This window comes from Monodon monoceros, unplaced genomic scaffold (assembly GCF_005190385.1).
Source record: "Monodon monoceros isolate NGI ecotype Baffin Bay Population unplaced genomic scaffold, NGI_Narwhal_1 Super_Scaffold_20, whole genome shotgun sequence".
NCBI classification, from domain to species: domain Eukaryota; kingdom Metazoa; phylum Chordata; class Mammalia; order Artiodactyla; family Monodontidae; genus Monodon; species Monodon monoceros.
The window spans coordinates 16,278,612-16,303,122 of NW_021703777.1; the positions used below are offsets into that span (position 1 = coordinate 16,278,612).

The 24,511-nt window shown below is 33.6% G+C and overlaps 1 protein-coding gene across 1 annotated transcript in view; it reads right to left on the reverse strand.

Annotated features, from left to right (window-relative positions):
- The window catches only part of STPG2 (sperm tail PG-rich repeat containing 2), a 550,510-nt gene that overhangs the window by 519,096 nt on the left and 6,903 nt on the right, over positions 1 to 24,511 (reverse strand). The window contains 4 exon segments of the mRNA XM_029234789.1: positions 1,378 to 1,489; positions 4,586 to 4,698; positions 14,816 to 14,980; positions 23,568 to 23,679. Coding sequence (XP_029090622.1) covers positions 1,378 to 1,489; positions 4,586 to 4,698; positions 14,816 to 14,980; positions 23,568 to 23,679 — 502 coding nt within the window.

A 24,511-nucleotide genomic window follows, 5' to 3' on the forward strand; every position in this document is an offset into this window, starting at 1 on the left:
CAGAGGCCCGCATACCACAAAAAAAAAAAAAAAGAAATGAAGGAGGGGACATCACTACAGTTCCCATATGCATTAAAAGAATAAGGGAATACTATGAACAATTCTATGCCCATAAATTTGATAACCTAGATGAAAGGACCAATTCCTTAAAAGACTCAATCTCCCAAATTCTCATGAGAAGAAATAGATGATCTGAATAGGCCTATGCCTATTAAAGATATCAAGTCAATAACTCATAACCTTCCAAAACAAAAAGCACAAGACCCAGATGGATTCACTGGTGAATTCTACCACACATTTAAGGGAAAAAATTATACCAATCTCTACAATCTCTTTCAGAAGATATAAGCACAGGGAATACTTCCTAACTCATTTTATGAGGCCAGCATTACCTTAATACTAAAACCAGACAAACACATTACAAGAAAACCATAAACCAGTACCTCTCATGATTTAAATTAACACTTTTTATCTTGTTTGAGATTTATAATTGTTATTCTATGAAAACAATTGCATCGTATTACTCTGTTATTGTATCTTTTTCTAATAGTTCTATAAGCAATATTTTTCCTTGCTGATTAACATTCAGGGGAAGACAGAGAAAATTCTTATTGAAATACTCACTGATTTCTCAACTGAGAGTCATTTATCCTTACTCTAAATGATCCATTTTGAAATGTTTATCCTATAATCTTCAAGTTTTTAAGTTTAAATATACTAGAGGAAAAAAATCCCAGGTTTTTGTGCCTACAAGTTCCAAATAATTAAACTGAAACATAACTACAAAAAATATTTAATGGCATTTAGATTTTTATATTAATAAATATACACTACCTAGAACAATGAAGATAAAAGTATTACTAAGTACTAACCAGACTTCACCAAGAATATTATTCTTAGTTCTCAAAATCATATTTTAAGGAGAGAAAGATTCAAAAACTAACGAAGATCCCTAGATAACGTCAAAGGAAAATAAGTTATCCTGAAGCTAAATACTGAGAATAGTCAAAGATATTTAGAACATTTATCCTTACCAGAAAAGATTTAAAGGGAGATTTAAAAGAAGTCATAGGAAAAGGGAGAATAAATAGACAACAAGCAGCTAAAGTTAGGTCAGTTTAAGAAGGAAATTGTAAGAAACAGAGTAGTCCACTACTGAAACAAGAAACCTCAGGGGTATTGAGTTCTTTATCACAAGAGGTGTTCAAGCAGAGACAGCAATCAACTTGAAGGAAATTTTAAACACAGTTCCTCAGTTCCTTCCACAAAATTCAGAGTGACAACTACCTACGAGGAACAGTAGACGAGTACTCTGTGTGATAAGATTCAATGACCTAAAATCTAGGAAGTAGATGAAATAGTTACTTTTCAACTTACCTTTTTTTCCTCCAGCAATATTATTACTTCATAAAGTCATGGGAGATTTGAGCAATGATTTTGCTGTTGATCTTTCTTGATGTTAATATTTTCATAATGTAGTGCCTTTTTCCTTTAGAAAATTCAGAAAAAAATTATTCTCAATTTCAAATATATAAATGTCTATATAAGTTAAGAGAATATTTTTATACCACTTCCTGCTTAAAAAGTATTCAATAAGATATCTGGGTGTGTTAGGCCAATATATCCTAAACTCTGTCAGATCTATTCATTTATATTGGTTAGATCTGCGTTTTCCAATTCAGAGCATTAAAATATACCTATTCAAATAATGATTCCAAAAAGAAAACAAAATGTGGGATTTATGTCATGAATTTAAATAAAAAGCTACCAAAAATACTTTCCCGTGTAGTTTATTCACCATAAAAGGTCTTTAAAATTTCAAATCACTTGGTATTTCAACTATTAACTAAAATAAGGGGAAAATAGTCAATGCTATTTATATCATAAAACAATCAGGAAAAGGGCATAAAGAAAGATCTTCGAAAATGAAAGGGAAGCTTATTTTCATTGAAATTTACACAAGTAAGAATAATAAACCAAGTAAGCAGTGAGTAACAGCCCAAGCTCTGGAGTCAGACAGCCTGATATGAATCCTAACATTGCTACCTACTAGCTATGTGACCTTACACAAATCACTCACCCTCTCTAAACTTCAGATTTGATTCTTCATCTGTGATTGGAAATAGTATTAACCAATTCTAAGGTTGTAATGATTAAAGTGGATAATATATGTGAAGTATTTACTGCCATACAAAACCCATAGTAAGTATACAATAACTGTTAGCTATTATTAGGAATTATATTTAAATAGGTTACTTTTTTCTAATTCTTAAAAAGAATTTGAAAAGTCATATTAAACACTTCCAGTGAACTATACTGAACATAAGAAGTTTAAAAAAAAGGTAATATAAAAACATAAAAACAAATGTTTAAGTTACATAATTGCCATTTTTTTGCTTGTTTAGACATTACTATGATTTAAACATGCATATAACATCTCAGTTCACTGTCAAATGCTGACTTCATTGATTTTTTTGCACAAAATTCAACAAATGAACTTATTTTCAAAACCTCAAATCGTTTTATGGATAAAAAATTTATGTTTGGGATATCAAAAGGGTCACATATCGTTTAGGTCTGTGTTTTCCCAAAAAGAAACCTATGAGCTCATCTTTCCATTCGAAATACCCAAGCATTTCCATTTTTATACCATATCAAATCCACAATTATAACTCAATCAATAAACAAAAAGTAGAAAAAAAAAAAGGTAGAAAATATCAACTACCAGAAGGAACCAAGACAAGTCCAAATAAAAGATAGTGAAGGCAGCAAAACCAAAGAGCAAACTACGGAAATGATGAAATATCTGATGCAGTTAGGAATGCAATCTATATGCATACATTCCTACCAGCAAAAGTGAAAATACAAACAAAAGGAAAGAAGAAACAATGGAAATAACAAAGATCAAAGAGAAAGAAACATTTAAAAAAAAGGAGAAGAGGGAATTCCCTGGCGGGTCCAGTGGTTAGGACTCCATGCTTTCACTGGTGTGGGTCTGGGTTCAATCCCTGGTGGGGGAACTAAGATCCCGCAAGCCGTGCGGTGTGACCAAAAAAATAAAAAATAAAGTCAGACAGACACTTATTAAAAAAAAAAAAAATAGGAGGAGAATGGGAGTGGGACAGGGCTGGAGAAGTAAAAAGGACTGTCAGGAAAAAACTATCAAGCAAAATCAGAACAATAGAATTAGACAGAGTGCTGGTCATGCCTCAGGTACTTAGTTAGACGTGTAGTGGAATGGATGGAAAACAATCATCACAGAACCACATACCCTAAAAAGGGTTAATTTTGCTTAATGTTAATTAAACCTCAATAAAACTGACAGGCAAGCAGGCAGACAGATAGGAAAGCAAACCAGCCAAACTGGAAGAAAAAGATAAGAGTAAAATACTAACAAAAGCATTATGTCAAGGGGATGAGTAGAGTTAGAGCATTTGACAGACTTTATTTGGAATGACAAAGATTAAATTTAGATCCCATTAAGCTGTATATACATGTTAAACTTCTAGCGTAACTACTAAAAAAATTAAAATACATGGCATATCACCCAAATTAGGAGAGTGAAAAAATGAAAAGGACAATAGAATAGGGTATAAATTCCCAAAAACAAGGGCCATGTTTTATTCTTTTTATTCTTAGTTACTAAGTTTAGTACTAAGACATAGCAAGAATTCAAACAATGTTTGTTCAATGAATGAATAGTAGTAGGGGAGTTTAAGTAAGAGCCTAAGCTACATCCACTGCTGGTATACAGATGTGTCTGAATCTGTCTAGCAAATTAATTGGATAGGTAATCACTGTGGGACTTCCTGCTAGAAAACTCATCCTATAAGAGAGAAAGGATCAGGCAGATAAACTGGAACCTGTTAAAAATTAAATCATGAAAAGCAGCAATAGATTCTGAGAACAACATGATATCTGTTACTCAGTTTTGCCTTCCATGGACTCATGTCTAAGACCTTACTGTAAAAGTAGGAGAAAATAAAGACAGAAAGAATTATTTTACAAGAAATGTATTTCCTAGTTAGACTTCATAAATATTACCTTCAACCTAATGTTATGGCTCTGACTTATACTGAGAATGCCTTCTAAATCCAGCATGTAGTCAAAAGAATGGACACCAGAGCCAGGAACAAGATGCAGAGCCCTGGGTCACCTTATTTTATATTTTCTCTGATCTTTTCTCTATCTTGTAATTAAAGACAGTATATTTTAGTACTTAGATACATGGGCTGTAGAACCGAAAAGGCCTCAGTCAACGTCAAGCTCTGCCACTTAATAGCTACATAATATTAAATACATTATTTATTCTCTCTGACCCTTTTATTTTTCACTGATAAAATAGGCATAACAATAGTAACTACACAGAGACTTGTGAAGATAAATGAATTAATACATGTAAAACAGGTAGCACAGGATCTGGCAGACAGAAAAGCAATGGTTTTCATATAGGTTACTCTAAAATATCATATTTCTTGAAGTTTTTCATACTGATTTTTCCTTTCATAACAGCATAACCTAGTCTAAATTATTAGAATATTTATAGTCAAAAACTACAGTAAAGATATACTATTTTTTTACTTACTGGGTTATATCATACTGTCCAGGACCAGGCCCTGACTTTACAGGTAACTCTAGTCTTCCCAAAGAGTTGCCAAAATGCATCCCCTTGTATTTCAAAGTTACATTGGAAAAATCCTCACAAAAAAAAAAAAAAAGTGAAGACGAGAGACAATTTAAATAAATCATGAAACAATGTTTAACTTTACTTAAGTCTAAAGCAAGGGTAGCCTTAGTCAAGGAGTTTCCACTGGTAAATGCTAGACTCTTCCTTGATACATCTCAAGAGTATCACTCTGTGCCCCATCCCACTCCTGAGTCAACCAGGATTCCCAGAGAAGGGCCTCTAGTTTAGTATATCCTCAACCAATATGAACAACTTTGCTCTTGGCAGTACACTCAACAATCTAAAATCTTAAGGGCAATGAAAATTAGCTCATCATTTAAAAAGGGGAGGAAGGGCAGAATTGCATGATTTAGGGAATGGGAAAGCCTAACAAAAATGACTTAATTAAGTAGAAATTAATTTTAAGAAATTAAAATTCAAACATTACCAACAGATACTAGATAACTTCTAATCACCTAGTAAGTGCAGAAGATATTCATGTAAAGTTTTCATAGAGTAACAAATATATGACAAAAATTAAACACTACCCCCAAATCATTTCATAGTTAATGTTTGAGGTCAGGATCAGTACTTTAATACCAAAGAAGTCATTTGTGACAAAAGAAATCAGCAATCATCTTCCTTCACAGTCATACAATAAGCATGACTCACTAAAGAGTTCACTTTAGAGAAGTTAAAACACCTGCTTTCATTAGAAACTAATAAAAGAATAAAGTATGAAACACGAACAGTAGCATCTCATAGGAATTCTTGTGTTGACCTAATACATTCTAAATTGAGCAATCATTTAAGAAATTTATAAAATCTTACTTTTTTAACTGATGGTAACTCTAGTCTATTTCACTTACTTTTAATTCATATTTGTAAAAATATAGCTTTAAAATAGGCATGGATTATTAAACCAATTAATATATATATTGAATAAAATCCCAGTAACATAAACTGATAGTTTAACTGCATAAAACAGTATATCAGTTGTTCTAGGTGACCATTACTATTCTTGAATAGTGGAACCAATCTCTCTCAATTACCATTATAAACAATATTAATGAAATAAATAGCAATTAAATGATTAGAAAGCATAATTCCAGTTCAGATTGGTGAATCAAACCCACATCTGCCCCCCTCCCACCAGAATCTCAGAAGAAGCGTATAAAATAGATGTAAATTATTAGTACTAGAAACTAAGAGAAGGTATCATTCACATTCCACTTCAAGGAATTTCTGGAAAATATAGTACAGCAGAGACTAGAACTGGAAAAAGATCTCACTGCACGTGAAAAGAACCTCAGCTGAACCCTATTAACATCCCCAGAAAGACAGAAACTAGAGGTAAGGATGGACTCATGGGTAGTGAGTAGGGAGCAATTCTCAAAACTACTAATAACCTTACAGATTTATTTGCACCAGTGCCATTACACGAAGTGATGAAAGAATGCAAAAACTCATTCCATTCTTGCCATGGATGGTTGGAAATAAATTGGAAGCACTGCCACTGTCTCCTAACAAGGACTTCCTAGTTAGAAAGGCACCACTCTAGAAAGCTTTGGGATGGCACAACAAAATCCAAAAATAAGCTGGTACAGCACTAAAATTCCCTACTATGTGAAAACACCTTTTACTTCCTAGAACTTAACATTAACAACTAGCCCTCAAATATTATAAAATACAAACACAATACAACTAAACTTTCCCTTTTACACCACCTGACCTTAAAGAATTAAACAGGGGCCAACACGATCTCTGACAGAACTTTGATGTTTGCGTGAAGTGAAATGGGACCTTTCTTGATTCTTTTATCATAGATGGCAATCTCAAAGAGAAATTGAATTACAGGTTTTCTAAAGGTTTCTCCTGCTTCAATTTTAGTAAATCTCCTTGTTTGTTCCTTGCTTGGGTGATGGAGGATGTTGCAGCTGAGGGTACAGAAACAGGGAGTTACTAGCTATGTCCAAATAAGATTCAGACATACTTTGGAACGTCTAGTGAATAGAGCAAATCAACCAGAAGGTGAACACAAAAACTATTCCTATGGGAAGCAGCTGATCATGGTAACCCACACCCAGTTAGAAAATCTTACTGTCAAAAGAGTGGCAATGCTAACTACTGAGTATTTTCTGTTGACTGAATTTGCCTTCTAACAGATAATCCCCCACTGGATTTATGCCTGTGTTCTGTAGAGTGCAAAAGGGCTATGATAAAAATCTAAAAGACATTTCATTAAAACACTGGTAAAAATCAATACTACTTTTAGAGCATTCTATCTAATAGAGTATAAAACAAAGAGAGAAGAGCACTATCCCCCCCAGCTTCACCTCAGCTCATCACGCAGCTTTCGCTCTGATGGAGTATATGTGTGGAAATGCCCAGCAGAGAGCACCACCTGGCAAGAGACGGAACTGCCTGGGGGAACAGAAGCTGTCTCAGTGGAAACAGACTTATTCAGAAGCATAGTTGAGACAGCCCTTCTAGAAGCCCCTGTGAAGGGGAACTTTGCGGAAGGCTGGAGGTCTACCACATCAACAGGAGGAGACAACATACATATATTTGAGTTACTGACATAATTGTGACTCTCTGTAGTACCCACAATCCAATAAAGCCTGGGAAAACTTGTTACATAAATAAAAAGCATTAATCCTTATTCCCACCAGGAATACTTCCAGCACTGTAAGTGGTCTTAATGTGCTTAGCTTATTGATATGCAGATTCCTTCTAATGAACTACAACACAAAGAGCAGAGAGGTATTTCCCCTCTTCACTGATCAGCTTTAACACACTATGAAGCTATAACACTACAAAGCACCAAATCAAAGTAAGACACTGATATTATTATTATTGTTGTTACTGTTATAAATAGGTTGTCTAGTTTATATACGATCCCCAAGCCCAGACCCCTGTCAGTCCTAGGAGGAACAGAGCTATGAATAAAAATTGAAAGGGCTATCCTACCAATCTCTCTAACGCATAGGGTATACACTGCTTTAGCACTTCTAAGTGTAACACAAAAGGAAATAAGGCAGTCAGATCATCCAAAGGCTTTGGGTCTGGGGGTGCAGAGACAAACACCAAAACAACTAGCAGAACAGCACAGAAAAATAGCACAGACTGACATGTCCAGCAGAGCAGCAGATGGTAGTAGAGGAGTCCTGGAAGAAACCATGGCATCCACTAGAGTAGCTGAAAAGCAGCCCATTGCTTTGGGTCAATGGCAGCTCTGAAGACTGCTGCACCCCACAGAGCTTCAGGAAAGGAAAGAATGATCAGCCATGCAACACTGTTTTGCTAAAATAAGTGTTCTAGACCATCTTTCAAATGAAATTACTTAATAGAGGCATGGATTTTAAAAGTACATTCACAGTTTTGATGGCAGAAAGTGAAAATTTTTTCACTCGTACTTTATTTTTACTTAGAAATGAAACAAAGTTTCATAATTGTGAAGATTTTAGGCTTAGTAAGTAGTGAAATAAATGTAGAACTCTCTTCTTATATAATAAATATAGCCATGTTAGATATGCCAGATATTTTCTATATTTCAGGCAGGAGCATATCTAATATATTGATTTACTATAGCCTATAGATTTGTAAAAATAAAATCAGTATTTTAAAACAGCATTTTGACAAATCATCTTTAACATTATATTTTTATACCCTAAAAAGTATAAGTTACAATTTTATAGTAATTCTTCTACACAGCATTTCAGGAGAAATTATATCCAAGTAGAATTATGTCTAAGAAGCTTTCCTCAGGTTAATTATTGTGATTTTGCAGGTCAACTGTTTAACAATTCTTAAGGTAATCCAGCAGGAAGACTATGCACACACACATACATAAACACACATCATTCAAGACACCAGCAAAATCCTTTTCCTGTGTATACGCTGAAATTCATTTCATTTAAACCATGTGAACTACTTAACTCACTAACCTCTACAGTTCTCAGGTTAATGTTCAATTGGAAATTTAATTTAAAAGACTTTTAAAAATACAGATAGAAAATAAGGAACAAATTGACGTACTCAACTCTAAATAACACTCTCCTTATGTCAAGAAGTGTTGACAACAGATGTAGAGAACAAACGTATGGACACCAAGGGGGGAAAGTGGGGGCAGCTGGTGGTGGGATGAATTGGGAGATTGGGATTGACATATATACACCAATATGTATAAAATAGATAATAAGAACCTGCTGTGTAAAATTCAAAAAATAAAAATAAATTAAAGGGATGTGATATTAAAAACAAACAAACAAGAAGTGTTGACAATACCATCTTTGTAGATTGGTCATCGTCAAGCTTGGAAAATCATTAGCAAATAAAATATGACTTAATTTAAGCAAACTCAGCACGGAGGTGCATTATTTTAAGTGAATGATGTAATATAACTTGAAGAATTGCTAACTGCTACTTTCACTGACAGTGAAATCAATGAAGAAGGGGCTATGCAACTTTCTTCTCATGTCTTTTCCATAATTAAGTGTGGAAACAGAATTTGTGAAGAATTAAAAGTCCCAAAGCGCGGCAGTTCAAAACACTAATGGACTGCATTCCAGTGTGGCAGCACACAGGTAGTTCCCAGCATGTTATCATTAGCAAATACGTCAGTGTCATAATTCCAACCACAAACTTTGCTTGTGAAATCCACCTCTGAAAAGCAGACTTCTAATGGTTACCTGAGCTCTTCTTTTGAAAAAGAGAGAGAAGCTAAATTTTCTAATTCAAAATGTTATACAAAATAATTTATATAGAGGATTTCTCTTTACAGATTAAATACAGCTAAAAATTACCATTTGTTGGCTAGAGTCTTATACAACTTGTAATTTCAGAGTTGCTTCTATATTTAAGCTACATAAGATACCTTCAGCAGATGTTATTTCAACAGTTCAGGGAATAATCACAATAATTACCTATCTGTTGGATTATTTTCTCAATTTTCTATTAATGTTCACATCTGGAAACTGAGCCCACATATAGTATTATCTCAAAAAGCAGCTAAAGAGATACAAAGAATTACCAGAAATTTCGATAATACTTGAATTAACATTACAGTATCAATTTCATAATAGTCTGTGAGGCACCTGTGTTTTTATTTTCCCCTGCAGGAAAAAACAAGAAAATTAAGCCTTCAGCTACTGACCTTTGCTACCCTACCTCTAGTTTTTCTCTCAAATTCAAGATGGAGATTTCAGAAAATATCACAATTCAAATTAAGCTTTGTTGAATCTTCTTGAATATTAACCACTATGTCTTTAATTTATACGTAAAACTATGTTTTTACAAACATGTTTTCTTAAATTTGATCTAGATTTTATTCTAATAAATACAAGTTGGATCAAATCAGTAATTACTAAAATAGGTCATCAAATTGGACCTATTAAAATTGTAGAATAAATTTTCTTATTGTTATTTCTCTCTTCTATGAATAATAATGTAGCCAGAAAGAAATCAAATTTTATATGTTAAAGTAATGTTTATTCATACATGAAAAAAGTTTTGCACATCTAGCTTGGAGGCATTATTCTGGCCTTTTAAAGGATGATACATTATTCTGAAACAAAGAAATAGCATATACAAAAAATATAATTTTAAAGCAAGAATAACATTTTGGGATTTAAGTTAAGAATAACAGAAAACTGTTTAAGCTGAGACCAAGGATCAATGACTACTGTGAAAAAGAAATACTAGTTCCAATATATTAAACCAAAGTTTTTCCCAGCATATTTTAGATAAGAAAACTTAGCACAAAGAGCTTAAGTAACTTGGCAGACAAATAACTATTAAGTAGTGAAGCCAAGAAATAAACACAAGCAGTCCAGTTCCATTACACTACCTTTCATAATTGTCCTTTACCTTGGACAGAATATACTGATATTAGACCACAGGACTTCCATTAATTTCAATGTAATTTTTACAGAGTTATCTCCATTGTTCTTCTGAGCATATCTTACTCAAATACCTAAGATACTGGCACTGTCTGTGGATGAAAACTAATTATTTTTATATTATTAACAGGATGATAGGATAGTCAAGGCCTGGAAAAACAGGCATGGCATTGACAGGAAGAGCAAAATACTCCTGGGATAAAAGACCCTATAGCCAGAAAGAAATGGGAATTCTAAGGGTGTGAACAGGAGACATACCTATAACTTGCAATATCTTTACTCTCCATTTTATCAGAGGTAAGTTGGTTATTCATAAGTTTTATAGTAAGGAGCAGTCTATCAGGTCTTCAAATACCTGTATTTGAAGATAAAATGTATTATCTCTAGTGTGTTCTATAATCAATAGAAATTTAAAAAGAGGAGTTACAAACTAAAAGTAAAATACCAGCCTGTCTATTTACCTTTACCTTTGTACTTTAATTCTTTAAACAGATTGTGAGTGATTGTCTAATGAACTTTCATTTCATCCTAAGGAACTCTATTTCTTTTAGAGGGTGTACTACAGACAAAATCTATCAGTTTCTGTTTATCTGGGAATGTCTTAATTTTGTCTTCATTTTCAAAGAATAGTTTTGCTGGTTGCAGAATTCTCGATTAGCAATCTTTTTTATTTCAGTACTTTGAATATATCACTTCACTGCCTTCCAGCCTCCATGGTTTCTGATAAGTCAGCTGTTAATCTTCTTGGGGATTTCTTGTCACTCTTCTTGCTGCTTTCAAGATTTCTCAATGTCTTTGGCTTCAACAGTTTGATTGTGATATATCTAGGTGTGCATCTCTCTGAATTTATCCTATTTGCAATTCAATGAGCTTCTTGTATGTGTAGATTGTTTGTCAGCAAATTTGGGATGTTTTCAAGTTATTATTTCTTCAACTATTCTCTCTTTCCCCTTTTTCTTCTCTCCTTCTTTGACCCTCATTATGCATACGTTGGTGTGCTTGATGGTGTCCCCCAAGTCTCGGATGTTATGTTTATTTTTCTTCATACTTTTTTCTTCCTGTTCATCAGGTTGCATATCAATTGACTCGTCTTCAAGTTTGCTAATTCTTTCTTTTGCCAGTTCAAATCCACTAGTGAATCCCTCTAGAGAATTTTTCATTTCCATGATTGTACTTCTCAACTCCAGAATTTCTACGTGGCTGTTTTTTATAACTTCTATATTTATTGATACTGTCTGTTTGGTGAGACATTGTTTTTATATTCCCCTTTAATTATTTAGACATACCTTCCTTTATTTACTTGAATATATTTAAAATAGTTGAACTAAAGACTTTGTCTAATAAGTCCAACATCCTGGCTTCCTCAAGAACAGTTTCGAATGATTGCTTCTTCTCCTATGTATGGGTCATATTTCTGTTGTTGTTTTCGCATGTCTCATAATTTTTTGTTGAAAACCAGACATCTTAGATAATATAATGTGGCAACTCTGAAAATCAGAATCTCCCTCCTGACCCAAAGGTTTATTGTGGGTTTTTCTGTTTAGTGATTTCTGGACTAATTCTCTAAATTCTATATTCTCTGTCACGTGTGTCCACGTAAGTCTCGGTCTGGCTACCCGACTGGTCAGGTAATCGTTGGACAGAGGTTTTCTTAATGCTTTGAACGAGTAGGTCTCCAGCCTTTGCAGAGGTGCACTGTGCATGTGTTGAGACACACCTTCAACACTCAAGTAGGCAGTTTACAAGTCTGTCTTAGCTTTCACTTCCCAAAGGTCACATAGAGGTAAGAGCTTTGTACCTTCTCAAGTCTGGTTTTTGAAGTGATGGGTTAGCAATCCTGAAACTATGTTCAGTGTTTTACAAGATTAAGCAAATAAGTAAATATATTGAGGATAGTGGGAACCAAGCTTCTCACTGTGGGAGAAGGGAGATCAAACACAGAAAAGGAAATACAAGAATAAACATGTGGCACTGAACTGGAATCAGAGATATCAATATAAGCTCAAAGTTTTTAATAGACAGATAAGAAAAAGTATAGATTTCTAACTTTGTCCGTTGAGACGGCCTAGAAGGAATAATACCCCAAATGTACCTAGTGTACTGATCTTGTTTTGAAATATCATTCTCCACTAAATGAAAGTAGAGCTCCTTGAGGAAATGACTGATTCCAACAGCTGTGGCAACGGAAAAAATAAGATGAACCTGCAACATTTTATTGTGCCATAAAATAAAGAAATGCTCAAAGAATGATGGAGATATGTCAAAAAGACACAACAAGCAGACTGAAAGGGCTCCCAAGGGTCAAATATTAGATCATTTTAACCTCAAAATAAATAGTGAGAGTAATGAATTACAACCTTTTCAGTAAAACAGGAATTCATGAACCCATACTGATATAAATACATAAATGGAGAATATAAAGCTGTTCTTTATAGTAAGTAAAGTGTCAACAAAAAAAATGTTAAAGAAAATATGACATTAGAAAACCACCATTTGATAAACATCACAGTAAAATTGATTCAGGCATCATCAATGGATGTTAAACTAATAGGTGAGAGTTTGATAAGGAATAGGATATCTACTCATTCTTAAAGTAACCTCTCCAAAATATTTATAAATTTTTTAAAATAGTAACTTTACAGTAGATAAAACCAAAAGACACCCCCTCAAGTTAACATCACCAACTACGGGATAAGTAAACATCCTGCGCCTTTTTATGTGATACATTGAGAAGGATGCTTCACTTATGTAGCATTCCTGCTAAAATATATAAACTCATCCTAATCATGATAAAATATACACGAATCCGAAACTGAGACATATTCTACAAATTAAACAGCCTGTACTCTTCAAAAAGTCAAGGTTACAAAAGACAAAGCAAGACTGAAGAACTGTTCCCAATGATAGGACTCTAAAGAGACACGACAACTAAATGCAACTTGTAATACCAGATGGGACTCTTGACCAAAACTCATTTTTTAAAGAATATCATTGAGATAATTAGTAATATTTTTAAAATATCTACAGATTAGATAATAGGATTATATGAATGAAATTTTTCTGATTTTGATAATTACATTGTGGTTATAAAAGAGAATTCTTGTTCTTAGAAATTTTACATTAAAGGTATTTAGGAGTAAAGGGGCATCATGTCTTAAATGTACTCTGAAATTGCTTAATTAAAATAAGAATATAAATATAGAGGGGAAATGATAAAGCAAATGTGATAAAGCATTAACTGCAGGATCTAAGTGAAAGGTATATGGGAATTATTTGTATTATTCTTTTAACTTTTCTATCAATCTGAAATTATTTCAAAATTTAAAATTATTTTTTTAAAAATAAACTCACTAATTGGAAACAATGAATGGATTAGATCTAGTATATTGATATAACTAAATCTAGAAAATATAACATTAAGTGAAATAGCAAGCAACCTGCATGCCAGGTGATAACATTTACTTAAATGTTTTAAATCATACAACAATACATATTGTTATTTATATGTAGTAAAGATTTACTGTTTACTCTGGCAAAGGGAAAAGAATGGAGGGAGGGAAATTGGGTAGGATAATAATTGTAATAATATAATTATTTTAAAATATAGCTAATTCGAGTGTAATAAAATTTTAATATGTGTTATATGAGATGGTGGGTACATGGTTATCTGTTTTTATGTTTGTTCAACTCTATGTGCAATTATATAAATTATAATAAAAATATTTTAGGAATAAAAACTTAACAATTCAAAGTATCTAAGACTCCAAAATACCCCAGTATACCTAATGCCAAAAACCAAATGGTTTCATAAGGTGCTTTAGCCTAAGCTTAAACTATTAAACTATTTCCTCTTTTTCCTGGATACAGTTAGACTGTATTTCCCAGGCTCCTTGGAGTTAAGTGTGTCCATGTGCCTGAAATTTAACTACCAGGCCTAGCCTACAAAAAACCCCCACTACCAGTTCTCTGTCCTCTTTCCCCTTCTGCGAGCTGGATACAGATGACACCAAGGCCTTTGGAGATGACAGTAACATGAATGGAATAAGCCTGTGTCGCTGAATCTCTACATGGAGGAACATCTCTTATCAACAAGAAATGTTCATATGAATGAGGAAAAAAAGAATTTCTGTTGCATTAAGCCATTGAGATTTGGGGGTCTATCTGTTACTGCAGTTAGTATTACATTAACTAGAACATGCATAATAATAAACAGTCTTCCAACGGTCAGTGTGAAATGTATCATGCTTACAAATTGAGGTTTATAGTATGCTGGACCTAGTGTACTGTCAATAGCAGGTGGAAAATGTTCTGTGATACTGCCATCCTCATTAATATGATAACCATATGACCGTCCACAAGAAGGAATTGAAGGAACATCAACACTTCTGGAAACTGTAAGTGCCCTTGACATTTTCTGTAAAAAAAATATATATATATATATTATTTACTCAAAGGCAAGAAAAGGAATGAACAAACAAATATTAAATTTTACTAAAAGACAACTATTCAATATTGACTTTATGAGTTTTATAATATAAACCAAAAGTGTTTGTCTGTAAAAGTAATTTAAAAGAGTGAATTCAAGTCTTACCTCATAATATAAACCAAGATTTAACCAAACTACTATTAAATAGTAACATAAACCATAATATAAACTAAACTACTGTTAAAGCCACTTTTAGAGATATGGAATCTCTCACCTGGCTCAGTTATTTATCTTGCTTAGTATAGCAAGCATAAGTGATTCCAAAAACAGGCATTCATTCCTACAGTCACATCAGCAATCAGCAGTTCAAAGTGGTTACTTGTGCTATGCTATCATAGTATCTGCCAGGTAAAAACAAACTTTATATTTTCTGTAACATTTTCTGGCTTCATTCCTTTCCAGCTCCTGACTTACCTTCATCTTACCGGTGCCCTATATAAATATCCTAATTTTACAGACCATGTAGCAAGGAAAATGTCTGATATGGTGCTAAATGGAAATTTAAAATATAAAATTGAATTTATTACTATAGCTATGTAAGTTATATAAAATTATATGTAAATGTATAAAATCATATACATATACGATTTGATACTGAAAAGAACTTTGCAAAAATTAACAGAATTATCAATGTTAGAGTCAGAAGTTTTAAGGTGCTTATCCTTTTTTCAAAATTTCCTTTAATGGAAAACATTTTATAATTTAAGTAAAAACAGAAAGGAGTAACATATATTAGAAATACCAGTATAGAATACATCAAATAAAATACTGGCATTTAAATAATTTAGTAATATGAAAAATTACTTATTAAGAATATATTTATAATAGATATATTTAAAATAGATAACCAACAAGGAAAAAATGAAGGGAAGCTCATATATTCATTAAAAAATAAAAATAGAGTCTGCAACTTCTATCAAAAAAAGAATATATTGATCCTCTGTAGGTTTTAAATAAATAAATAAATGCTAGAGTTGACTGCACACATGCCCAATATACAACTGTGTCATAAACATACTATCACTGGCAGAATTTCACTTTTTTTTATCATTAGAGACAACTATTAAGTAGTTTCAGTGATGCTTATGAGACTGGTTACCAAATTAAAACAGGAAAGTATTGAATGGCCTCCCCTCCATTCACTACTTTCAAAAATTATTTGCATGATGTCAAGACTTTCCAAAATGTAGCCCCAACCTTAGTGAATGCTTCTTCAACATCCAGTTTGTGATATCCCTAATTCCCTCCAACAACTATCTACTTCGGGCTACTAGTAAAAATTTTTATTAAATGTTTATTAAAATAGCATTTCATCAACTGTTTTGTGCTGAATTCCATTCATTACTTCCCTGTTAAAGTTATAGATCCCAGGGAGCAGTGATTTATCTTCTAAGTATTATCAGTGCCTAGCATTATGTCTGGTTCACATAGTTACTCAAAAAATGTCTGATAAACACTTTCATGAGTAAATGAACATTTACTTTGTCCACACACATGAAAGAGCTGATATTTAAGTATACTTATAAACCTTAACCTTATTGTCATTACACTGACATTATTCAACTGAGTACTTAGCCCTAAAATATATCCTCCTAAACAAAGAACTGATTAAAATTTAATATGAGCTATGTGAAGTTGTTATGGAAAGAGGAGAGGGAACTATGCTAAATAAACTATGACCAAAATCTGCTAGATTTTATTAATTATTTCAAAGGGGTAGGCTTTTGGTGTAAAGATTATTCTTTATATAACACCAATGTACCTTTCCAAACATATCACCTGCTAATCTCCTACACAAATTCTTCACTCCAGTCAAAATAATCTCATTGTCCTCCATAAGATCCCACTTCTCTATCTGCACTCATGTGGTCCTCCATGCCTAGAATGCATATTCCAACCCTATTCTTCAAAGCCAACCTCCTCTATAAATCCCCTACAAATTAGACTCTCTCATAACATTGAGTTGGCCGAAAAGTTCGTTCAGGTTTTTCCATAAGCTGTTATGAAATACATCTTCTTCCTTTAAATTCCTATGGCATTTAATCACATGATCATTCACTTAGCACCTGTCACATTTCATCTTACATTAGTAATGATCTATATTATCTCTCTCATCTAAATTTTGAGCTTATTTATTTCAGGGGTCATGTTTCAAATTTCACGGTGTTATTAACAGTACTTACACAGGAGTTTCCTCTATATAGAGAGGTAAACCACTTAGCCAGTTTTTTAAATCTCCCTTACTTTCTGTTCACCACAGACATTAGAAGAGATATTGTAGATTTATCAAAAGCAGAAGTGAAGTCAAATATTAACATGGTTAAAAACTAAAGTTTATAAACATCAAATATTCATTTAATTATAAACTACAATATGGATACTAATAAACCTACTAATTTTTATGGTAAGTTTTTTAAATGTACTAATCACATAAAACAGTAAACCATTTCTACTTTAATTTTAAAAAAAGGCCTTAGAAGCATAATTCAAAATAGCATGTACTGACTGAAGATGCTCTTTAGCCTCTAGTATTTTTCTGTTCATAGCTAACGTTCCAGGATAAGACTGATCATAGCTTGCTGGCCCTGGACCATCTGAAATAAACTTCTTAAAACATTTCTCCCAGTTTTGTAGACTTTGGCCTCCTTTTATATTATACTAAATTGTAGAGAAAAAATGAAATAATTAAAAGAAACACTTTAAAATTAATACCTATTTGATAAATATTACATATTAATATGAATATTAATAGTTTTAAAACTCAGCCTGAGAAAGTTAAGGCTCTTGACTGAAGACAACTGTCTAATGAGAGAGGGTAATAAGAAAGGATGACAATTAGAGCTGTCAGTTTTAATGCTGAACTCAAACTAAAATTTACTGTACTTTGAACACTCTAAGAGAATGCAACACTCAGTTTTAAAACAGGAATCAAACACAAAGGAATCTCCAAAGCTGTGAAGCAAGAATAAAGAGTGTATGCTTATGTTTACAGGCCCCTGGAGAACTTATACCTCAGAAATGAGCTAAAAATGCTCGTATTGGAGGGGAAAAGCAAACCTTCCAAGCTTGTTTAGGATTAATTATTTTCATGAATAACATTTTGGTCATTTCCAGAGATGTTTACACAGTTTTATTGGCAACAGCTCGGTTTTATGCTCAGATTAGCTTTAAACATTGTTTATTGCAGAGAAGAGTCCTGGGAGGAATTGTCCATGGCTCTCCATGCCACATATCTGGATCCTCTAGAATCTGAAATTTATCAACTGGCTAATAGCCAGTTAATTCAAATAAAATTCCATCATACTAGTTTCACTAAACAGTCACAGTTCAATCATTGCAAAGATGATTCATATTAACATTGGGTTGGCCAAAAAGTTCATTCGGGATTTTGTACGCTGTTATGGAAAAACCCAAACTTTTTGGCCACCCCAACAGTTGTTGGCATTTGATTGATCAGATAAGGTTTTTTTGTTATTGATTTACCAACAGGCCTTTTCACATGACATGTACATGTCAGTTGTTCACATTCACTATTAACTGAGCTTATCTTTAGTTTGCATCTTATTCAGCTTTATTCAGCTTTTAAGAAATACACAAAAGAGGTCTTCTTTTTAAAAAAATGAGTCAAATTAGATAGTCAATTAGCTACTTGATTACTGTTTTAATAAGATCACAATCCTTATGTTTAAAGAGTTTGGATCTATAAGAGTAGACTTTAATGATTTTGTAAAAAAATTAACAAGTTAGATTAAATAATAAAATCACGTGAAAAGACAAGATCTCAAATTTTCATTCTTTGCAAGCCATTACTATAGTCTCTACGATCTGACATTTCAAACTGCAATTTGAATTTATATTGAATACTTCAACAGAGGATAGTAAAATCAATTTGATTTTTTTTAACTGTGTACAAATTAACCAGGATTTTTTCAGATTATTCATAATTACCAATTCTACTATTTTACAAATGGTTACAAAAGGAACTTGCATATGTCAGATAAATGACCCAAAATTATATTACTAAGTAATTATACATTTTATATAAAAACCTGTGAGACAATGGTCTTAGTACTTCTTGAGAACTATGCTTTGTCTATATGCAAAGGCTATTTGATGAATTTTTATATTGTTAGCAATCTCTCAGCTCTACAGGAAGCAGAGTCTCATATGAAGTGTGAGGTCATGCCCTGCATCACATATGATAGACTATCATTCAGCTCTAATGAGGTGTATCTCTCCAATCAAAAATCAAACCTAATCTGGACATCTATTCCTAGGCCTAGCTAGTGAGAAATAAGAAATAAACTATTTATCTGGACCCAGGGAAGACATCCCCACATCTAGAACCATTCTCATGTAACAAGGAACAAAACGGTATCTGCCATGCAGAAACAGGTCTGAAACTAGAAGACAACCAGAAAACATAAGTGACATTTATACTGAAATTCTGGAGTGGGAATCATCCTAGGAAACAGGATATGAACAAAACAAATTACATGACTTAATAAGTTAATTATCAAAGGATCAGAAGCTTGTACTTTGTAAATTTGATTCTTCTGCTTCTTTTATTTTCTTAATTTCCTTTATGTTCTTTTCTACTAAGCAAATTTCCTTTATGCTTTCTATTTTTCTTTTCCTTTTGAAAAAAAGTAACATGCTTCAGATATGCTAAAGGAAACAAAGGAAATTGTTTTGCCTATAACTGGGCAAGAGCTATAAAAGCAAAACTTATACCCCCAACCCCAACTTGTGAATAATGGCCACAACCATAGCCAAAGTGAAATAACCATAAGAGGAAGAGAGAAATAGAGGAGACCAAATAGGGGAAAAGAATTTCAACTCCCAAATATTCTGCTTTTATAAAAGCTTCAAGTATTCTGTATTTAGCAGTGGAGGTGGGCCCTCACAAATACAACCCACATTTTTGTTTTTTTTTAATTTCATGTGAAGTCTCCAAATAATATTTACTAACTTCTGACAGAAAGCAACATGTCAACCTATGCTTCCAAAAGAAAAGTATAAAGATAAGTTGTTAAATACATGCATTAATTTCCAGTAAGATTATCCCTTTAATTATTATCTAATATATTAATTATTTACAGAATATGTAACCTATGTCACATTACAAATATGTTTCCTAATTCAGCTATTTAAAATGAAATGCCCTGGGCTTCCCTGGTGGCGCAGTGGTTGAGAGTCCGCCTGCCAATGCAGGGGACATGGGTTCGTGCCCCGGTCCGGGAAGATCCCACATGCTGCAGAGTGACTGGGCCTGTGAGCCGTGGCCGCTGAGCCCGCGCGTCCGGAGCCTGTGCTCCGCGACGGGAGAGGCCATAACAGTGAGAGGCCTGCGTACTGCAAAAATAAATAAATAAAATAAAATAAAATGAAATGCCCTTTATTTTTCAAATAGTATGATAAATTCACACTTCTTGAACTTCTAAAAGTTCTGCAAGAATTTAGCCTAAAACTACAAAAAAATCAACAGCAACTATGTAAATAAGTAATAAGTCATTTTTTTAAACAAAGGAAATCAATCATCTCTTGGCACTTGTTTATAATTTTAAGAAGAAAAGTAGAGAATACCAGAACTCTTTTTCTTAGATCATCTATTATACAAAAAAGCACACTTCCTAATTTCTTATTCTTGAAATCCAAGAAATGTACCCAATTTGGAATAAAATTTGATCTAAATTGCACTTTATATTATTTTACAGGAACTGACTAAAATCAGTATTAATATAAAATAACACTCCAGGGCTTCCCTGGTGGTGCAGTGGTTGAGAATCTGCCTGCCAATGCAGGGGACACGGGTTCGAGCCCCCGTCTGGGAAGATCCCACATGCCGCGGAGCAACTAGGCCCATGAGCCACAATTACTGAGCCTGCGCGTCTGGAGCCTGTGCTCCGCAACAAGAGAGGCCACGACAGCGAGAGGCCCGCGCACCGCTATGAGGAGTGGCCCCCGCTCTCCGCAGCTAGAGAAAGCCCTCACACAGAAACAAAGACGCAACACAGCCAAAAATAAATAAATAAATAAATTTTAAAATAAAATAAAATAACACTCCAACATCTTGATACCTGTCACATTTAACAAGTTTGAAATCTACCTATTATGTTTTTTTATTACATTTCCCTCTTGGAACACCGGAGTTACAGATCAGGCTTAATGAGGGAAATACTGGTAGAACTAGCGAGCCCATATACCCATAATATGCTGGTCTGGTCTGTGAGCCATGGAGTGTAGGCAGGAGTGACACTTCTAACGATTAAGTCTAATGTCCCACTATTTACTGTTTTGCTTTTTGTGCTTTAGGTTCTAGTTTTCTGAAAGTTTTAAGATGCCAGGGAGAAGCAAGACATGTTTCCCTGAATTGGAAGTTGAACCACCAACTGGCCATTCCAGGTTCTTTACGCTACCAAGCAGAAAACAAAATAAGGTTTGTGTACTGGCTGGGGTGATTAACCCTGACCCGGACAGAAAAACAGGACTAATGAGAGCCAAGAGGAGTGTGGTGGGATGGAACACAGGGAACACCCTGCAGAGCCTACTAAGTAAGCCAGTGAAAATGCTAAGAGCAAGTTTATTTAAAGGTTAAAAAGCAAGCCTAAGAACCAAGAGCTGAGACGCCTTAGATCTGAAGAGTCTGGTGATCCCACTAAGCTTAGAACTCTACTGGATAAAGTTCTTGTTGAAGACATGGGGAACATGGAACGAGTAATGGAAAAATCTTAAGCTACCCGTAGCCTCGCGTTCAGTTACAGAAACAGAACAGGTCCCCACCTGTATTTCCTTGCTTCATACAACACTTCCTTTCATTTTTCCTCTATTTTTTCCCCTTTCTATTATAAAATGGCAACACTAATAATGGTTAAAATTTATTGAGTGCCAACTATAATAAGGCACTATTCTAAATGCTTATTAATATATTTAATCCTTAGAAAAAGCCTACCAAGTTATTACCCCTACTTAATAGATGAGGAAACTAAGACCCAAAGAGATTAAGTGGTTAAGATTAAAACTCAAAGCTAGTAAGCAGCAGAGATGGATTTTGAATCTAGGTAGTCTAGAGGTAGCTCCAGTCTACCTCCACAATCCTAACCAGTTCTTTATAATAGCTCATGTTATATTTACCATCGAATCTATAAGTTGCAGAATAATGAAACAGGAATATTCAAGAACAAGAAATAGCCTAAATCTAGAGATCCAGGATTCATTTAGCAGTGACACTGTAATACCATCTTTGAATGCAGTAGCTAGATACTAATTTGGCTCCTTCTGGGAAGGAAAATTATACATAAAATAATTGCACTTTTAAAATTATATATATGGGAAGAAGTGTGTGTATGTTGTGTGCATGAGAGAGAACTAGGCAGTCAAGGGGTGAAAAATAATGGAAATCTATTGTTTTTATCTGTCCAGCATCCCTTCTATTATCTGCTTGTAACAGCATATTTGCCATCCTTGGGACAATCAAACCTCCCCTATATTTTGTGATTTTAAAGGAGCCTCTAAACACAGGAACCCCTGGCCCAGGAATCATAGGTGTGGGTCCATAATAAAACTGGACCAATCAGATTTTCCCTACTGGGGATTTTAATCGTGAGTGTTGTCACACATAAAAAGTGGAAGAAGTTATAGAATTAAGTTATCTAATGGCAGTTTCCCATTGAATGATGCAGAAGTTCTTACTACCGAAATACCTGGGATTATCTTAGTCCTATCCTTCTTTAAGTCCTGACTGCTCAATTCTTCCTTCAAGTCTATGAGCCACCCAAGTACCTTACCTATAAATCTATGATAAACCTAGGATCTGTTTTAAAAATCCATTTTATTGCTTGCAACCAAAAACCCCTAACTGGTAGAATCATTGCCATTAATAATTGAGAAAATCTGATGTAAAAATTAAGGCATCAATGACTTGATCTGGGCCTCCAACAGGGGAGATAAAGGTCTGCTAGGGTCAAGTAGGAGTCATTATGAATGAGTACAAAATTTACATGAAAAGGGAAAACTTGATATTAACGATTATAAAGACTGGAGTTACAACCACTGTTTCTGAACATAAATGGACCAGTGAAGATATTCTGGTCACAGACTCTTGAGAAATAGAAGACAATGGCAATAGCTATAGCTTTAGAATATGGCACACAAACCAATTCCTTCACTCTGTTGCCATCCTTATTCTACATATTTTGACCATCTGCACAACTTTCATGGGCCTTAATCAATTCAGTAGTCCTATTCTCCCATTCAGGAATCTCAAGGTCTATGAGGCATGTAACAATGTTTTATGTCTTATAGAATACGTGGATTAATGACAAACACCCAACCAGACAACCGACAGTGAACACATTTGTTTTTCTCTTATTCTAATTGCAAAATATAGATTGAAAGGTAAAAGAAGATCATATGAAGGGAAAATAAAATATGACAAATGACATGTTAGTCTATTAGAGGAAGAAAGCATGATTTTTATTAGCTCAGACAATTATAATAACTATTATAAATTTACCTGCACCTCTGAAACATTATAGTGTCCTGGACCTGGAACAGCTTTCTCAGTGTTAGAGGCAACAGTAAAAGTACTTTCTCTGGCAGCCAAAGAAAGGAATGGTGCATAGCCACTTATGAAAGTAAAATCATATCACCGGCAGATAAGATAGGATTCTGATAATTTCAGAGAAAAAGCACTCAAAATGTATAAAATCATTTGGAAACCTCAACTGCTGAGACTGTATTATTAGAACTAATGTCTAGCCACAGAAGTTTTTGCATTTCAAAAATTTTATGTAAGAGCATAATTTGTATTAATATACATTAAATATAAGAACCTACAGAACTGGACTTACTAAACACCAGAAAAAATATCTAAAGAAAACAAAACAAGTCTTTTTTCTTCTAAGCATATTTGGTTGAGATGAAAATTGAAGTTCTATTTAACTGATAAAATATATTCATCCTCAGAAGATCATAGTTTTATATATTGGAAAAACATATTAATTATAGAGAATAGCATATATGAATTTATAGGCAGAGCCTAGACAGAAATAATTTAGAGTGAGCTTACGGCAGGTAATTAATATGTTTCCTCGCTTTGGTACATAGTTGGCACTCGGTAAATATTTCTTCATTGCCTGACCCCAAACAAAGGTTTATAAATCCAAGATACAAGCAGAGACATACTCAGTAAGAAAACTTAGTAGACAGATTTAGTCTGCTGAAAGACTGATAAAAATTTTCAAGAAATATAGCAAGAAAATGAGCATAGTTTAATCAACATAGATACTAAAGAAAAAATGACAGAAAATAGAGCAGCTATATTCAACAGGTAATAAAAGAATGAAAGTGAGGACTCAAAACTTGTGAGAATCTTGTACAACTAAGGACAATGTACACTATGCAGATTTATGGTGATAATTAGTACAGTTTAAAAGCTTGCTAATCTGGACTAATAAC